This window comes from Polyodon spathula, chromosome 20 (assembly GCF_017654505.1).
Source record: "Polyodon spathula isolate WHYD16114869_AA chromosome 20, ASM1765450v1, whole genome shotgun sequence".
NCBI lineage: Eukaryota > Metazoa > Chordata > Actinopteri > Acipenseriformes > Polyodontidae > Polyodon > Polyodon spathula.
The window spans coordinates 2,892,316-2,908,005 of NC_054553.1; the positions used below are offsets into that span (position 1 = coordinate 2,892,316).

Below are 15,690 nucleotides of genomic sequence, written 5' to 3' on the forward strand. Positions count from 1 at the left end.
GTTTAGCCCTCCAGCTTAGAATGAAATGTTGTCAAGCTTGGGGAAGCAAACTAGCAAGCCATTGCTTGTGTGGATGTTTTAAGCAATTTGTTACTCACAGCATGTGCATTGCTAAGAGATAATATACAGGCCAATGGTCAATTGAAAGCATTCAATAACTGCTTTTCTCAACCCTTGACTTCATTATCCCTTCTCTGTTCTCCTAGGTTGTTCTCGGCATTCAGTGTGAGCTTCAGAAACAGCTCAGAAACTTCATCTCATTGGATCGCCTCCCCATGACCCACTTCGGAGAAGATCAAGATTGCCAGGACAGGAGCCCTAGGTTTTCCGCCATGCCTTCAGTTTTTGGGAAAGGAGTGAAGTTCGCTATAATGGATGAGATTGTGACCGCCAGTATCATTGGGGTTGCCAACGAGGACAGCAGACGCATCGCAGCCATCCTCAACAACAGCATTTACCTGAAGGGAATCCACTTCACCATCGACGGGAGCGACACCCACTACTTCATCAAGTCTGGTCCCTTGGAAGAGGACCTGGCTGTGATCGGCAACACTGGGGGAGGCCGCATTTTAGAGAACGGCATCAACGTCACTGTGTCCCAGATGACATCCGTTGTGAACGGAAGGACTAGACGGTTTGCAGACATTCAGCTCCAGCACGCTGCCTTGTGCTTTAATGTCCGCTACGGGGCCACTGTAGAGGAAGAGAAGGGTCACGTCTTAGAAATGGCCAGGCAAAGGGCAGTCGCGCAGGCCTGGACTAAAGAGCAGAGGAGGCTGCAGGAGGGGGAGGAAGGTGTTAGGGCATGGACAGAGAGCGAGAAACACCAGCTGCTGAGCACAGGGAGGGTGCAGGGCTACGATGGCTACTTTGTGTTGTCTGTGGAGCAGTATCTAGATCTTGCTGACAGTGCCAACAACATTCACTTCATGAGACAGAGTGAAATAGGAAGGAGGTAACAGCGACGACTGACTGCCTGACGTTCCTTCACCAAAGACTGCCTGTTTGTAGACATTCAATGATTTATTTATTTTTTCTAGAATGATAACTATAATATAGTATGAACAACAAAAACTGGAAAAGACATTTCCAACTGCCTTTAAATGTGACAAATGATGGTATTTTACTATTGTTTCATTGGGAGTGTCTTTATCACGGTGGCACATGCTTTCAAGGCTTGTAAAGCCTTTAAAACAGTTTCGGTGTTTCACATTACAGTCAATGACAGTTGATTTCAGTTTCAGACTGAAAATATTTTTGCTGTAAATAAAAAATAAATAAGTGAGGCCATACAGTATGGTGATTGCTACCCTGCCTTGTTTTATGGCAAATGTAATTTGTGTGTGCACCCAAAGCCCTGCAAGTTCTGCTCACCGTAGTGATGGGAGTATGTTCTCCCTCCAGCAAGTCAAGCCTCTTCATGTATTTTTAAATGGTAACAATGATCTACAGTATTTACACGAATCACAAATAAAGCGTAAATAGGAAGTGCTTTAAAAAGAAACAAACAGAGCGGATATGCATCACACATCGTCACCAGTCATTAAGTGTCAACATCACTGCTTATAACCTATAGAAGCAGTCATGTCTTTGAAACTGTACCTGTTGCAAAGTGCAGATATCCACGCTTAAATCTCTATAGAGGTTACTTTTCAACAAAATTACAGAATGCATTATAGTACAGATACAATTCAGATCTGTGCATTATTGTAATATAATGTATTGTTGGGGTGGAGCTTGTGCCTTTTAGTTAAAAATAAATTAATAAATCAGTAACACACATGGAAGCACTGTGAGCCATGGCCAGAGAACGTGCCGTACCGAATGCTTCGCATAGATATTCCGCACGACTTCTGCCTGTGAACTGGAAAGGACAGTTCAGTGAAGCTTTTCATGTGCTGCGACCTGCAGCAAAGTAGCATCAAGTCCAGAAGACTGAATCAGAGTACCTGGGCCAGGCCAGGCTGGTTACTAGCCAGAAACTGTACCTCTCTGTCTACTGGTTCCCCTGTGTCTACAATATAAAAGCCCCTTCATGCATTGTGTTTTATAAAAAAAGATATTGAAGAACAAAACGTATGATCAGATTATCTTTTACTGTATTATTTTTTTATTGTTATTTCATTATTTAACAGATGCTTTTATCAAAAGCGTCTTACAGAAATTAAAATAAAAAGTATACAAGTTACAGGCAATAAAAATACAAAACACACACACACACACACATATATATATATATATATATATATATATATATATATATATATATATATATATATATATATATATATATATAAAGGAAAATACAAAAAGATATACTGTATACTTAGTGAAATCCTGTAATACTGTAACGCAAACGGCCGAAGGCTAGTAAAGAAACAAAGAGAAAAAAAAAAAAGGAATACTGAATCTTGTGTCTACTGCATATGGAAAAGCTGTTTTCTTGTGGAAGGAGAGCAATGTGTCATCAGTCAGTTCAGAGTAATGGATTTCCTAGAAATGCCAAGGCTATGGCAGAAAATAGAGTTTCTCTACCCTTGATAAAGCAAGGGCAAAAAAAAAATATATATATATATATATATATAGTCTTGATTGTTTTTTTCATAAAGATATGCTGGTTGAATCTTAAATGTGTAGTGACACATACTGCTGAAACGATTGCTTTTAGGTGTTTGAGAAGGATGCTGCGTTATACTTTTTTTAAAAGTAACAGCTCTGCTGACGTTTCCTGTACATTTTGTATCAGTATAACAAAAACAAAGATGATCCTTTTTTTCAACACAGATTTATAATTGTGTTTGAGATTTTTTTTTTTTTTTTCTTGAGCTACAGCAGAGCTGGCAGATGACATTAATAACCTCCTGCTGCTGCAAGTATAGCAGGATCCATTGCAGTTTTTAAAGAGAAAGTTTATTGCGAAACACAGCCGCTTTAATCATCACAAGAAAAAAAAAAAAAGTTTTGTACAAGTGAATGTATTGATTTAGGAAGGAAGAGGTGTGTCGTGCTTAGAAAGCAGGCAGCATTTACTCCAGTTGTGTAAAGGTCATTGCAAGTGCAGTACTGTAGAAACCTTTGTCTACTTGGCTTAGTCGCTTAGTTTTACCTTAGAATTTTTATCGGCTGTTTTGAAGTTATGTATGCCTTTTTTCATAGCTCTCATTGGATCATTTTGTCTGTACTTTTGAAGGCTGCAATGCAAAAGATGTTAGAATAATGTTTTTTTTTCTGTTTAAGGGTTCCCACAGGAATATAATTCAACTAGGAGTAAACGGGTGTCTGGCTTGTGTTCATTTATCATATAAGATATTCTTCTATTTTATCTAGATGGGGTTTTCAAATCGGCTGGAAAGTTCAACAAAAGCTTAATACAAACAAATACACTAAATGAAAACTGTGGTCGCCTGTGGAGCTCCCCTATATATTATATATCTATATATATATATATATTATATATATATTATATATATTATAATTACACACACATACACACACACACACACACACAAACAGCTCTAATTCCTTCAATTCAAAGATTTCAGAAAATAAGCAATTCTGCAGTCTTTACTATCAATGTCAGATTTTGGAAAAAAACAAGCAAAACTCTCACAGCCACACATATACAAATCCCAAACTACTGTATGTACGTGTCCACTGGTCTGTGTTGTTGCGAGTCTGAAACCTGCTTCTGCCTTTGTCCTCAGATACATAAATGTAAAACGCACTAGAAGCCAACCAGAACACTGGGTCTGTGTCGTGGAAAGCTTGTTGCTAGGAAACCATGTGCTCCAATGATGTATTCCCGCTCTCTTCCTGTGTGTAGTGTGCGGGGTGGTGTGATTTGGCTGTGATGAAAACCCTCTAATGCATTTCTCTCTCTGGGGTTCACACCCGAGGCATGTGTTTTGTACAAGTGCTCCGCAGCAACGCGCTATAGAGAGAGAGAAGTTAATATATTGTGTGAGAATTTGAGTAAAAAAAAAAAAAAAAAAAAAAAAAAAAAAAAAAGGACTTTGAACTTTTCATTTTTAAAAAATAAATGTGCAAATCAACCTCTGGTGTGTGTTCTTTTTCTTAATAAATGTCTCTGTGGCATTTAAAGCAATTGCAGAATTAAGTGCAGTATGTACATTATATATCATTATACACTACTGTAAACTAACTCAAGTGTACTAGTACACTATGCAATACAACGCCCATTCACCTATAATAGAAGAACGATCTCCACGTCAGGAATTAGCATTTAAATTGATTGTTAAAAAACAACCCGACTCCAGCTCAGACCTGGTTTACATGCACAACATAAAGGATCTGGATTGCCTGCATTACTGTTTCTACCTGCTTTCCACCTATTCTGTAGATAACCCACTTCATACCAATGCATAGAGTCCCAGTATGTACAGTGCAATTAGAAGATATGCAGAATAAATGATTAAAAAAAACAAACAAACAAACAAAAGACACGACATTAAGGCAGACATACAAGCTTTACATTTTTAGCGAATGTATTCGTGTTTCTGGCAACATCAGAAGAACCCAACAAACCGCTCATCTGAGTAAGCCGTGAAACCAAAAGGCAACAGCGAAGGGAAATGAGCTAATTAATCTAGGCATGAATGTCGGGTGCACGTTGTGGTACAGTGTAGCTGTACAGCTGTCTAGTTTGTTTTTTAAACTCAGTTCTTTTTTTATTTTTCCAGTTGTTTTCTGAAAAACAGAATGTAACTAAATCAGGAATGCATCTATATGTACATTTACCAAACAATCAATGCTGTCTTTATTTTTAGTCAGGTTGCATGAGCAGAAGCGCAGTGTATGACTGACATGAACTCTGTGATGCAGCACACAAGTGTCATCTCATTTCTAAAAAAATTAATTGTGCAGTGCATTTTATATGTTATAATACAGCTTCCCTAATGAACAACTGCCCTGTGAGATCACATCATTATAAAATATTCATTGAACTTTGCTTTGAGGAAACACAATCATGTTTTTAATGAGAATATTAATTTGAAGATGTGCATTTACGCAATATACAAATGACGTGTCATATCAATAAAAAGAGAAAATCACATTGAGAACCATTATAAGATAAATCTCAGGCAAAATGCAAAAGACATGTAACACAAGGGCTACACCCTGCTTTGGATCCGTAATATAGGAAAACACACCATTTTCAATTTCAAAATTGAAAACCAGCTAAAATCAAAGAAATAGTTTAAATCGCTTAAATAAAATAATCTGTGCAGCATAAAAAAATAAGAAACTATCAGCTGTGTCTCAATGAATTATTAACACATTTACAGTGTGGGTTCCTCGTTACTGTAAACGGGTGTCCTTCAGTATTAGAATGCAAATACTTGAATAATAAACCTTCCAAATGTCATCCAGCTTTCTGCAGTTTCAGGCTGTCGTTTCATTCTTGATACCTTGTTGAAGTCATTAGCTTTGTTAATACAGGGTGGCGTTGCAATGACACAGTAACTGCAATAGGGCTGTGCAGCTAAGCAAGGTGTAGTATCAAATGAATTCCTGCCCAGAGGGTGCTGTTTTATACGTGGAGTATGAGGGCACAATGGCAAGCTAATAACAGCGCTGATGCATCTTGGCTCCTCTCGGATAGCCTCTCGCGGGTCTGTGAGGCGATGCATTGCATTAATGCTCTCCCTACTTTTTCTTCAGGTTTAATTTCGCTACAACAGCTTGCTGAAGACAAAAACAACAATGAATGCTGCGCTGCCACCAGTCTCTGTAACAAATCCAATAGTTTGCCTGCTGTGCACAAAACAAAGGCTTTCATGCGTCTGTGGTTTCCGGGATACTTAGATGATCTTTTTAATGATATTGTTTTTTTGCGCATTTGATAACAGATTTTTTTAAAAATATATAATATAATATATATCATTATATTATATATAAGATATATATATATAATATATATATATATATATATATCCAAGAGGTACACCATGTGGAAGTATGTGTCTACAGATATATAAAATTTGGATACGAAGCTGTCCATGCATCGTGGAACAGAGCGTCGTCTATCATGGTGTCGTGACACGTCTCCACCTAAAGCAAACACAAAAAGACATGATGAATATCAACGTTCGCAGAAATAGGCCCACCCTACTGATCAGAGCAGTAGAGTCCAGTAGTACGGCAATAAGGCAACAGTATATTCAGAAGCTCTGCATTCAGATTTAATGGGCTAGATTCACAGTGATTTAATCACCCGAATTATCAATGGCATTTTCCCTGAAAGGAACAAAAAAAAAAAAAGACCAAATTCTAAAGATGAAACAACTTAAAACTACTTTCAAGCCACTGCATGTGTTGTCTGAGCTGTTTATTGATTATTCAATTATTTTTTATCATCATCTGAAGTAATTACAAGTCAATGTTCAGAGGTACATAGTATTAGTAACAGTCTATACACACACACAATACAGTACTGAGAGAAGGTACAGTAGAAACCCTCACCACTGGATAGCATTTTAATTAAGGGTTGCAGTCCTTAGAGCTGCTTATAAAAAGAACCAAATAACAAAACAAACAGCTGTGACACAAGTAACCGGTGGGTTTTTAATGTTTCAGTTGCATGACTAATAATGTAATTACATAGTAGCTACCTAATCCTTACAGTTGAATTGGTTTACAATAAACATTAAAAACCACTTTGATTAATTAATAGTTTGCCCTTCAAGACACATTTTTTATCTGTTCAATAAAGGGTCGTATTTTAAGGAATGTTATTTTATTGGCTATTTTAAGGAACATTTTAAACAAAATCAGGAATGTTCGGCACTTCAAGTCCGCCGCCCTAAAAATTAATTTAAAAAATAAAATACAAATAAAATAATTTTAATTTCAATGTATTTTTTTCTTGTATGCAATAATGGTGTTAGGTGTGTCAATAAATCGACAGAGCGATGGTATTTAGGCACGCCACAAATTAAATTAATAAAATAGACTCCATTCAATTAAAGTTCTGACCAGAGATCAGAAAGCACTGAACGGTTTTACTCACAAAGGAGGTACCACTGATTAAGTTGACAGCACTTCTGTGTAAAAACTAAAAAATAATTTTTCTAACGTTACACCAATCGGTTCACCTACGGGCTCATACACAGTAGCTATCTCTTTAAAGCTTTTTAAACAGCACTTTTTTTTCCTTAAGGTATTAACTTAGAACATGTAAGTACATTGTAAACATGGCCCTCGTTCATTCAATTACACATTATAACTTTTAATATTCAAGCTAATTGGGACTGGAGGTTTTTAGGATAATCAAAATCTGCAATTCTTTACATGACTTCTCCAATCAAGAAACCTCCTAAAAAGATAGAATTTACCCCTTTTACATGTAAATATATAACCTATAGCAGGGCACTGTTTTGTAGATACCAGCGCTTGAGGGCTGAATAGTGCTCTTTTTTATTATTATTATTATTATTTTTTTTGCAAACAGGGCAGAAGATCACAGCACACAATACAGGTTAACTGTTCACATGCTCCAGGTGTTTGGATAATCAGGGCTCTGGTAGTCAGGGTTTTACCATACCTACAGTATCAAACTACACTGCTAGGGCGCTCCAGGACAGGAGTTGCATTACAGTCTCAAAAACATGTTAAAGTTTTATCTAAATGCAGTTATGCTGGCATACCGTTTCCAGTCATGGGTTGGCTGTTGGTGAAGTTGTTTTCTTGCAAACAGGGTAGAGTAGAGGCATCACTAAGCCCTGGCCCGGTTTATGATAGGCCACAATCAAGTTCTTTATCTTCCGAAACAGACGCTTTTGAACGCCAGGAGCAGTCTGAACAAAAAAACCACACACACAACAAATCAATTGTTCTGCTGATTTCATGCTGGTAAATGATTGCAGATAGATCAGATGTTGCATTTTTCTGTGCTAATTAAAAAAACAACGCAAAAGTTTAAACAGTACAGTAAATGCATTGAAAGTGCAGTAACTTTTTTTTTTTTTTTTGCTAAATTACGCCATGCAGATTTTTCCGAAACACAACATTACAGAATCTTCTGTTTGGTAAACACAGGCTTTTGTAAATCAGATGCAGTGTGTCTTGACTATTCACAGACACCGTTTTGTAGAACATCATGCATGTTAAATTAGAATCGGAAAATGAGACTCTCAGAATTTAGCGGTGGGAAGTAGAACGTGACCAATATACAATGAACAGGTTAGTAACCAAGGCTGGGGTTAGTTTAAAGTTTGTATTACTGCGCTCGTACAATACTAGCATGCTAAAAATAATTCACAATATACCAACATGAATTACCATAAAAGTAGGGGCATTTTTCAATCTTGGTTTACACCTAAAGTGAAAATACCCTCTCTTATGTTTTCATTATTACTTCCAAATAACGTGCCCACCCACCCACAAGCATACACACACACGGTATCACAGTGTCATAGTTTTGTTAAATGCGCCACTGACTGAAATTGTGTTATGTGGAAGAGCTAACATTTTGATGTCTGAAAAGTAAATCTAACCCAGACTAGAAGAGCAATCAATTAAAGCACAAGGGGAAAACAACTGCTGTGTTCAAACAACTGAGCTTTCATTTCATTTTCATTTGCATTCAACCACAGAATGGCTATGGCAGGTCATTAATATCATTGTTATCAGATTTAAAACAAGCAACATCAGAACATTTATTTCAATTGAATAAAAATGAATAAAAAGAAAGAAGTGTTCCTCAATAACCTCTACTTTACAATGACTAGGACAGTGCCATCATTTAGATTTAACCCGGGCCCAGTGGTATTGTAGGTAACTTCTACTCACCTCGGCAGACCAGGAGCCCCCATCTGTCTGGCACAATCTGTACGTGTACACAAACCCCTTGCACCTGTCAACGAAGCACAATACACAGAGATGACTGGTCAATCTGTACGTGTACACAAACCCCTTGCACCTGTCAACGAAGCACAGTACACAGAGATGACTGGTCAATCTGTACGTGTACACAAACCCCTTGCACCTGTCAACGAAGCACAATACACAGAGATGACTGGTCAGTCTGGAACTACACCTTCACAGTACAAACGAAGCACAGTACAGAGAGATGACTGGTCAATCTGTATGTGTACACAAACCCCTTACCTATAGTACAGTGTTAAATATCACAGTGAACCGTTATATTAGGTGTATATAGTACAGTGTTAAATATCACAGTGAACCGTTATATTAGGCGTATATAGTACAGTGTTATATATCACAGTGAACGGTTATATTAGGTGTATATAGTACAGTGTTAAATATCACAGTGAACCGTTATATTAGGTGTATATAGTGCAGTGCATCATTTCAAATGAACTTCACTCTGTGTCTCTGGCTGTATCTATTACATAACAAGTGATCTGGTCCTGAATTGACACAGAGTTCATTAATTGCATCGATGTATTCATGGTCTGTTCTGCACCAGTACCATATATTCCCTATATCGATACAAATTAACCAATACACTTTCATTGACTTTATAGAACTTCTTGCCACAGCAAGTGTATAATACGCATTGGCAAAACCAATTACTGTAAGATAAAATTAAAATAAAAATGATCAAATACAATTTTTTTTTTTTTTTTTTTTTAAATAGGAATTTGCTTAAAGGGTCTGGCATTTCTTACACACTTTGATCTCACAAAGTTGTCTGTTGCATGCAAATGCTGGGGTTAATACTGTAATTGAGACTGAAGAAAGACAGTAGGAACAATTTACTTTTGGATACGTCTCGCCTTTGTTTTTGTGGTTAAATTTAAATTAGCCTGGGGGTTTTTGAACTTCTGTTTTTGAATGGGTTGTCTAACCAGGTTTCAGCCATGCCCACGAGTCTTGGTACTCTAATAGTATGAACAGGCTTTGCTAACTGTGAGCTCTTCTCTGGTGTTCTCCTGCCTGCTGGTCATGCTTTATCCGTGTGAAGTCTCTCACACAGTTACCCGAGTGGGTGGCTTCTTTCCAGTCCCTTCTCAATATCTCACTGCGCTGCATCTGTTTTTTTTAACCACATTCCCTCAACGAGATATTATTTTTGCGGCATAGCCACATAAATGAATATTTAAATAAAAGCACCTTCAACATGTATTTCCAAATGAATGCAAATATATCCAGTGCATATGTGAGATGTTTTTTTGTAATAAGAAAAGCGTTATTTGACACATGTACTGATAAGCATCAAGACATTTGCAAGCTATCTGTGCAGAGGTGTGATGAGGGGAGATGTACAGTTGTTTTGGTTTTTGGCTCTTTACAGTGTGTTACCATAAATCTCTCCAACAGACAGCAAGCCCAGAAATAAGAAAAAACATCTGTGTTGAAATTGCAGCACTATTATTATTATTATTATTATTATTGAGTATGCTTTTTTTTGTTTATTAGTTTTTTTTTTTGTTTGTTTAATTAGCCCAGGTGATGTGATTGGATCCCTTTTCCAAATATTGCCCCACCCTACCATTTACCCATAACTATTAAAACATTCAGTGCTGAATTTACAAATTCTAAAAGCAACTTAATACATTCAATGACAAACATTTCCACTACAAGTATGGTCGAACGCATTAAAGTATGTAGAGGAGCAATTGTAAAATATTCGATGAGTGCCTGGGTGGCTAGCGTTTGTGATGTCTGGAGCGGACAATTGTGTAATGGAAATTAAATTCGATTTTGAAAACACACATTGACAAAAAACACAAAATTGGCCACATAAAGAACAGGGGCTTTGCAAATTTTCCACTCTGCTGTAATTATATTTATTTTATATATATATATATATATATATATATATATATATATATATATATATATATATATATATATATATATATTCTGTCAACAGCATTTTGCATTGCAGGCGTTACCCACAAATGGGGGTTACCCACACTAAGGCGCTGATGTAAGGATAGGCACAGTGCAAGTAACTGCAGCTGCAAAACCCAGATACTAGCCAATTCTTTTGCACTGCAGCCTATACAAGCTTAAGAACAATGTAAACTAGTCAACACGTGCAGGGATTTTGCTGCATGACAGTGAGGGTCACAATGAGCGCCGCCTGTGCTTACAGACATTTCTCAGACACACATACAGCCCAGAGGTGAGGTGAGTTAGGAGTAGAGAGAGCAGTAGGCGCTGTATGAGATTTGTGGAGCACGAAAATCAAACCAAACAAAAAAAAAAAACGTCAGACGAAAGTCCTCTTGGGGCACAGAAAAGAACAGTTTTCTAAAGGAAGAGCTGAGAGTCCTTACGGCTGAGGTCACTCAGCCTGAAACTGAGCGATTTGGAAAACATCAGTTATGCTGCCAATGAGGTCATACGGTCCTCTGTAGTGGCGAGGCAGTGCTGTCGGTATTACCAGGAGGACAGTCAGCCAGGTGATGAAAAGGTGAAATTTAGCTATTAGATCAAGGATGACCTGCGGCGTGAGATGATAATGCTTTACCACGGCATCCTCCGGCATCCCAAACAAAGTGACCCTGGCTTTGAATATGCAAGGTCTTCTCCGTATTGTTCTTCTCCTCCAAAAGGTTTTCCTGCCTGTCCTCAGCAAGAGCCAAAAACCATCCTGAAGCCAAGGACAGGTCTCTGAAGGGGTGGAATTTTATACAGCTCTTAATTACTCGCTTAATTACAACGCTTGTGTCAGCTTAGTATTCCAGATCCCTGTCCAATTCCATGCTCCATCCTTTATTTCAATATAATTTAAATGGATTCAACTTTAATAGCATTTGCAGAATGGCAGGTGAAAACCATTATTTACATATGCCGCATTTTAAGGCTGCTAAACACGGTTTGCGTGTGCAAAACGCAGATTTTGACCGCAATATGGGCATTCAATCCAGTTCAGTTTTACTGGAAATGTTAATTTATGCATTTGGTACACTTTTGTTGTTGTCTTGATTAAAAGATTACTTAATTATGTTATTCTTATAACGGCTTCAAAGGAAAACACCCAATTGAATTCCAAAGAAAATAAACTATGGACAGCAGTTTTAGCATAATTTCATTGATCTTTATCACAGTTTGTGTTATCGGTGCTTTATTAAAGCCATTATAAAGATTGAAGATCCATAGTTAAAATGTACTTCCATGCTCTTACTCAAAGGCTGAAAGGGTCAGACTCACACACTTCATTGTATGGGTTAGTTTCAAGGGAAGGAAGGCAGATAGCACAATACAAGGCTTTGTGCTGCATACAGGATTTTAAGCTGATGAAGGTACTGCCAATATTGTATTGCGATATACATTTAAGGGTTGATATGACAAATCAGATTATTCATGTTTTGTTTTTTTATATATATATATTGTATTTCTCTCCCCCTGTGTGAGGTACAAATATATACTAGGGTAACACATTAAAATAATTCCCGCAAGTTTCTAATGAATTCCGACAATCTCACCGGAATAACACCTGGATATCGTTTACACTTCCTCCGAGTTCTGAAGTAATTCATGTGTATTGAATTACCTATATTCCTTCCATGTTCCTCTGCAACAAATGATCACATGTATAAGACATGCATTCAGAGGATTGTTAAAAGTGCTAATTCATGTATGAACGCATGTGTTTGAACATTATTTGTTCATATAATATAGAATGAATGTGGTCAGTTCAGTCCATGTGCATTAACGGGGCTGAATTCAAAATGAATGACTTCAGAACTCAGAGAAAGTGCAGAACAGAGTCAGGTGTTAGTCCTGTAGTATTCAGCTAGCATTCATTAGGAATTTGTGGCCATTATTTTAAAGTGTTACCTATATTGCACATTTTCTTCTTTACAGGCACTAATAGCGGGAAAAGAGAGTTCCCTTTTTACGTATCTTATGTTTTACTAGTCTGTGCTAATATCCTGTGATGTGTAAACAAATTGTGCCTACATAATTAAAATCTGGAAACATTTTATGTTGTACGTCTTGTGAGGTTACATTTTTGCGAACATTTTATTCCTTGTGAATTCAATCAATGATATATTGCTGACGCTACCATGGTATTTTTTGTAGAAAATTAGATAAAATGCTGTACAGTGTTCTTGTGGTTTACCGTGCCCTCAGAGCCCCTTGATGAAATCAGCGCCTTAGTAAGCACTGTTGCATAATTATTTGTATCATGGAAATGTATAAACACTGTATAAAACTAAATACGTTCCATGAAAACGTTTGCACTGTGACAGTGTTTTATAGTTATGGATGTTATTTCACAGGAGAGAGGCACTATGGAGTTCAATTGCTTAATTTCTTATCTAGCTGGATCAAAACCACAAGGACATCACTGTTACAAATATGCTGCAGATCTTCATTGTCAAAAAATGAACTCTGTCTTTGTACTTACAACACACACAGGCAGTAAACCCCAGGCACAGTCTCGCTGTCACGAATTAGATAGCTGCCATCCTTTCCAGCAGCCCCTAGAAGCCTCTCTCCAGTCTCCCGGCTGATCTTCCCGTGATAAACAGGCAAGGCGTCCATCCTGCAAGCAACCCCCAAGTGGAACAAGCTGGACAGAACTGCTGTGAGCAACGCACACAAATTAAATTCTGAAATTCTGCAGGAGGCAGAAAAGTGCAATAGAGGAAGGTGAGAAAAAAAAAAAACACAGGATGTCACGTCAATCCTTTTTTTTTTGTTTTTTAAACCACAGCTCACTTTTCCATTTCATTGTAAATGCATCAGAGATTTATTATATATTATATATATATATATATATATATATATATATATATATATATATATATATATATATATAATCAAAATGGACCCTGTAGAAAACCATTGGTCATGTAAGCAAAATACATTGCTAATGGAACAGATTACTTTAAAACGACATCCAGATTACTTGATAACAATCTCTGTTTTCCACATTTGAATATACACATCTGTTTATGTTATATGTCATAAACACAAGTTAAATCTTTTTACACAGAAAAGGGTTAGGGTTCTATTGTGCAAAAAATGGGCACATTAAGAACATTGTAACAATGCCTAATAAAACTGCAATTACTGTATGTGTAAATTCACGTATATCTACCAAGTAACTACTATGGTAATAAACAGTAATTCAAGACAATGTAAAATACTGGAAAAATTACCTTAAAATAAACAAAATTGTACAATAAAAATATTGCCAAAACCTAAACAAAAACGCACGATTATTTGATTTCCATCTAAAAACATGCCTGGATTAAAATTTCTGTAGAATATTAATAAAAGTCATACATATCAAACAAAAACATGACATGAACTACGGCATGGAAACTGATCTCTCAAGGCTGCTTTGCTGTCAGGAGGAAAGTGTGATGCCCTAACGGAATCTGCAAGCTCATTAGTGTGTGGGTGCAGGTACAGTATGTCTGGCTTTGAGAAAGGGAGTTCTGGGTGGCTTGGCTTTGACATGCAAAACAATTTTTAAAACAATATATTGCCTCACGAAAGTGTTCTTCTACGCTTTGTGAAATGTCACCGTTTGGTTTGCTCACCCTCATGTGCAATGACCTGTTACCAAAGCAACAGTAACATTAAGCTTTTTACTAAGAGGCCCATTTCCACCGCCCTATTGAACATCAAAGTTTGGAGCAAGCGTACAGTTTATTATTTTCAATCATATCACCTACACTTGCAGGTTATACTTACAAGACTAAAACAGGATATTGCTCTGCTGTGGTTTAGCAAACCCTTAAAATTATATTATTATAAAAACATGTCTTCCCAATTGTATAATCTTTTTATAATCATTCCGTCTCCATCCTGGGAAGGTGTTCAAAAGGTGTCTAATTAGTGAAGATGTATCTAAATTAGATGCTTTTGTATTGGGTGGGAAGGACCGTCTACCTGGATGGCAACAATGAGCTCTAATTGGCCCTCACGACTTTTTGTTTAATTTAAAACTTTAAAAAAGTGGTGTATTGTTTCATCATCTCAAACAACTATAACACTAATATATATATATATATATATATATATATATATATATATATATATATATATATATATATATATATATATATATATATAAAAGCATTCATTAATTGGTTCCGTTTTGAGATATATTGCAAACAAATGTTTTGTTTAAATAGACAACTGCTGATGGTATTACTGAAAGACACTTCAGAGAGGTTTTCTTGTATCAAAACCACACTTCTAGTTTTGGTAACACTGCATTAATTACACTTATTATGCACAGTTACAATGTACTTACTGTGGTAATCTGCAATGACAGAGTGACTGGACAAATCACACTGTTAAATTATACTGAGTTGCTAAGCAGAGTTTGATTTTTGGGGGCTGGTGGGTTTTTTTCTGGGGAGTGGAGCTGTGGAATCTGAAGCTGGAAAGCAGAAATAATTCATCTTCTGACAGGGTCGACTTCTGCAGTTTCTTATTGTAAACAGTAAAGATTGGATGTATCGCATGCCATCCCATTATAAACTTTCATACTCCCTACTACTGTACTACCACCACTTTCAATGAATTGTTACTGCTGAAACAAAATGTTTGACAATACTTCCTAAACAGGCACTACTGTTTAGGTGTCAGCATCCTGCACAATATTGTATGTAAAATAGCTCCCCAGTCTCCGCGCAAAGTAACATCAAATGTGGGTGAATGGTTCTATATATATATTATTAACCCAATCGGTCCTGAAGTCAGAACTGCATGTGTGTGTCCTTAAAC

The 15,690-nt window shown here is 36.8% G+C and overlaps 2 protein-coding genes across 2 annotated transcripts in view; one reads left to right on the top strand and one right to left on the bottom strand.

The window, feature by feature from the left end:
* The window catches only part of LOC121295790 (teneurin-1-like), a 162,838-nt gene extending 160,688 nt beyond the window's left edge, over nt 1–2,150 (top strand). The window contains exon 32 of the mRNA XM_041220838.1: nt 207–2,150. Within this exon, the coding sequence (XP_041076772.1) occupies nt 207–959 (753 nt within the window). The 3' untranslated portion in view covers nt 960–2,150. The remainder of the gene's footprint in view (nt 1–206) is intronic.
* Nucleotides 2,151–7,222: 5,072 nt separating this feature from the next.
* LOC121295377 (SH2 domain-containing protein 1A-like) lies at nt 7,223–13,608 on the bottom strand. Its single transcript, XM_041219919.1, has 3 exons — nt 13,352–13,608; nt 8,812–8,875; nt 7,223–7,817 (listed from the first exon to the last, which is right to left on the bottom strand). The coding sequence occupies exons 1-3, from the start codon at nt 13,486–13,488 to the stop codon at nt 7,677–7,679; spliced, it is 342 nt and encodes a 113-aa protein (XP_041075853.1). The 5' UTR covers nt 13,489–13,608; the 3' UTR covers nt 7,223–7,676.
* Nucleotides 13,609–15,690: the final 2,082 nt, after the last annotated feature.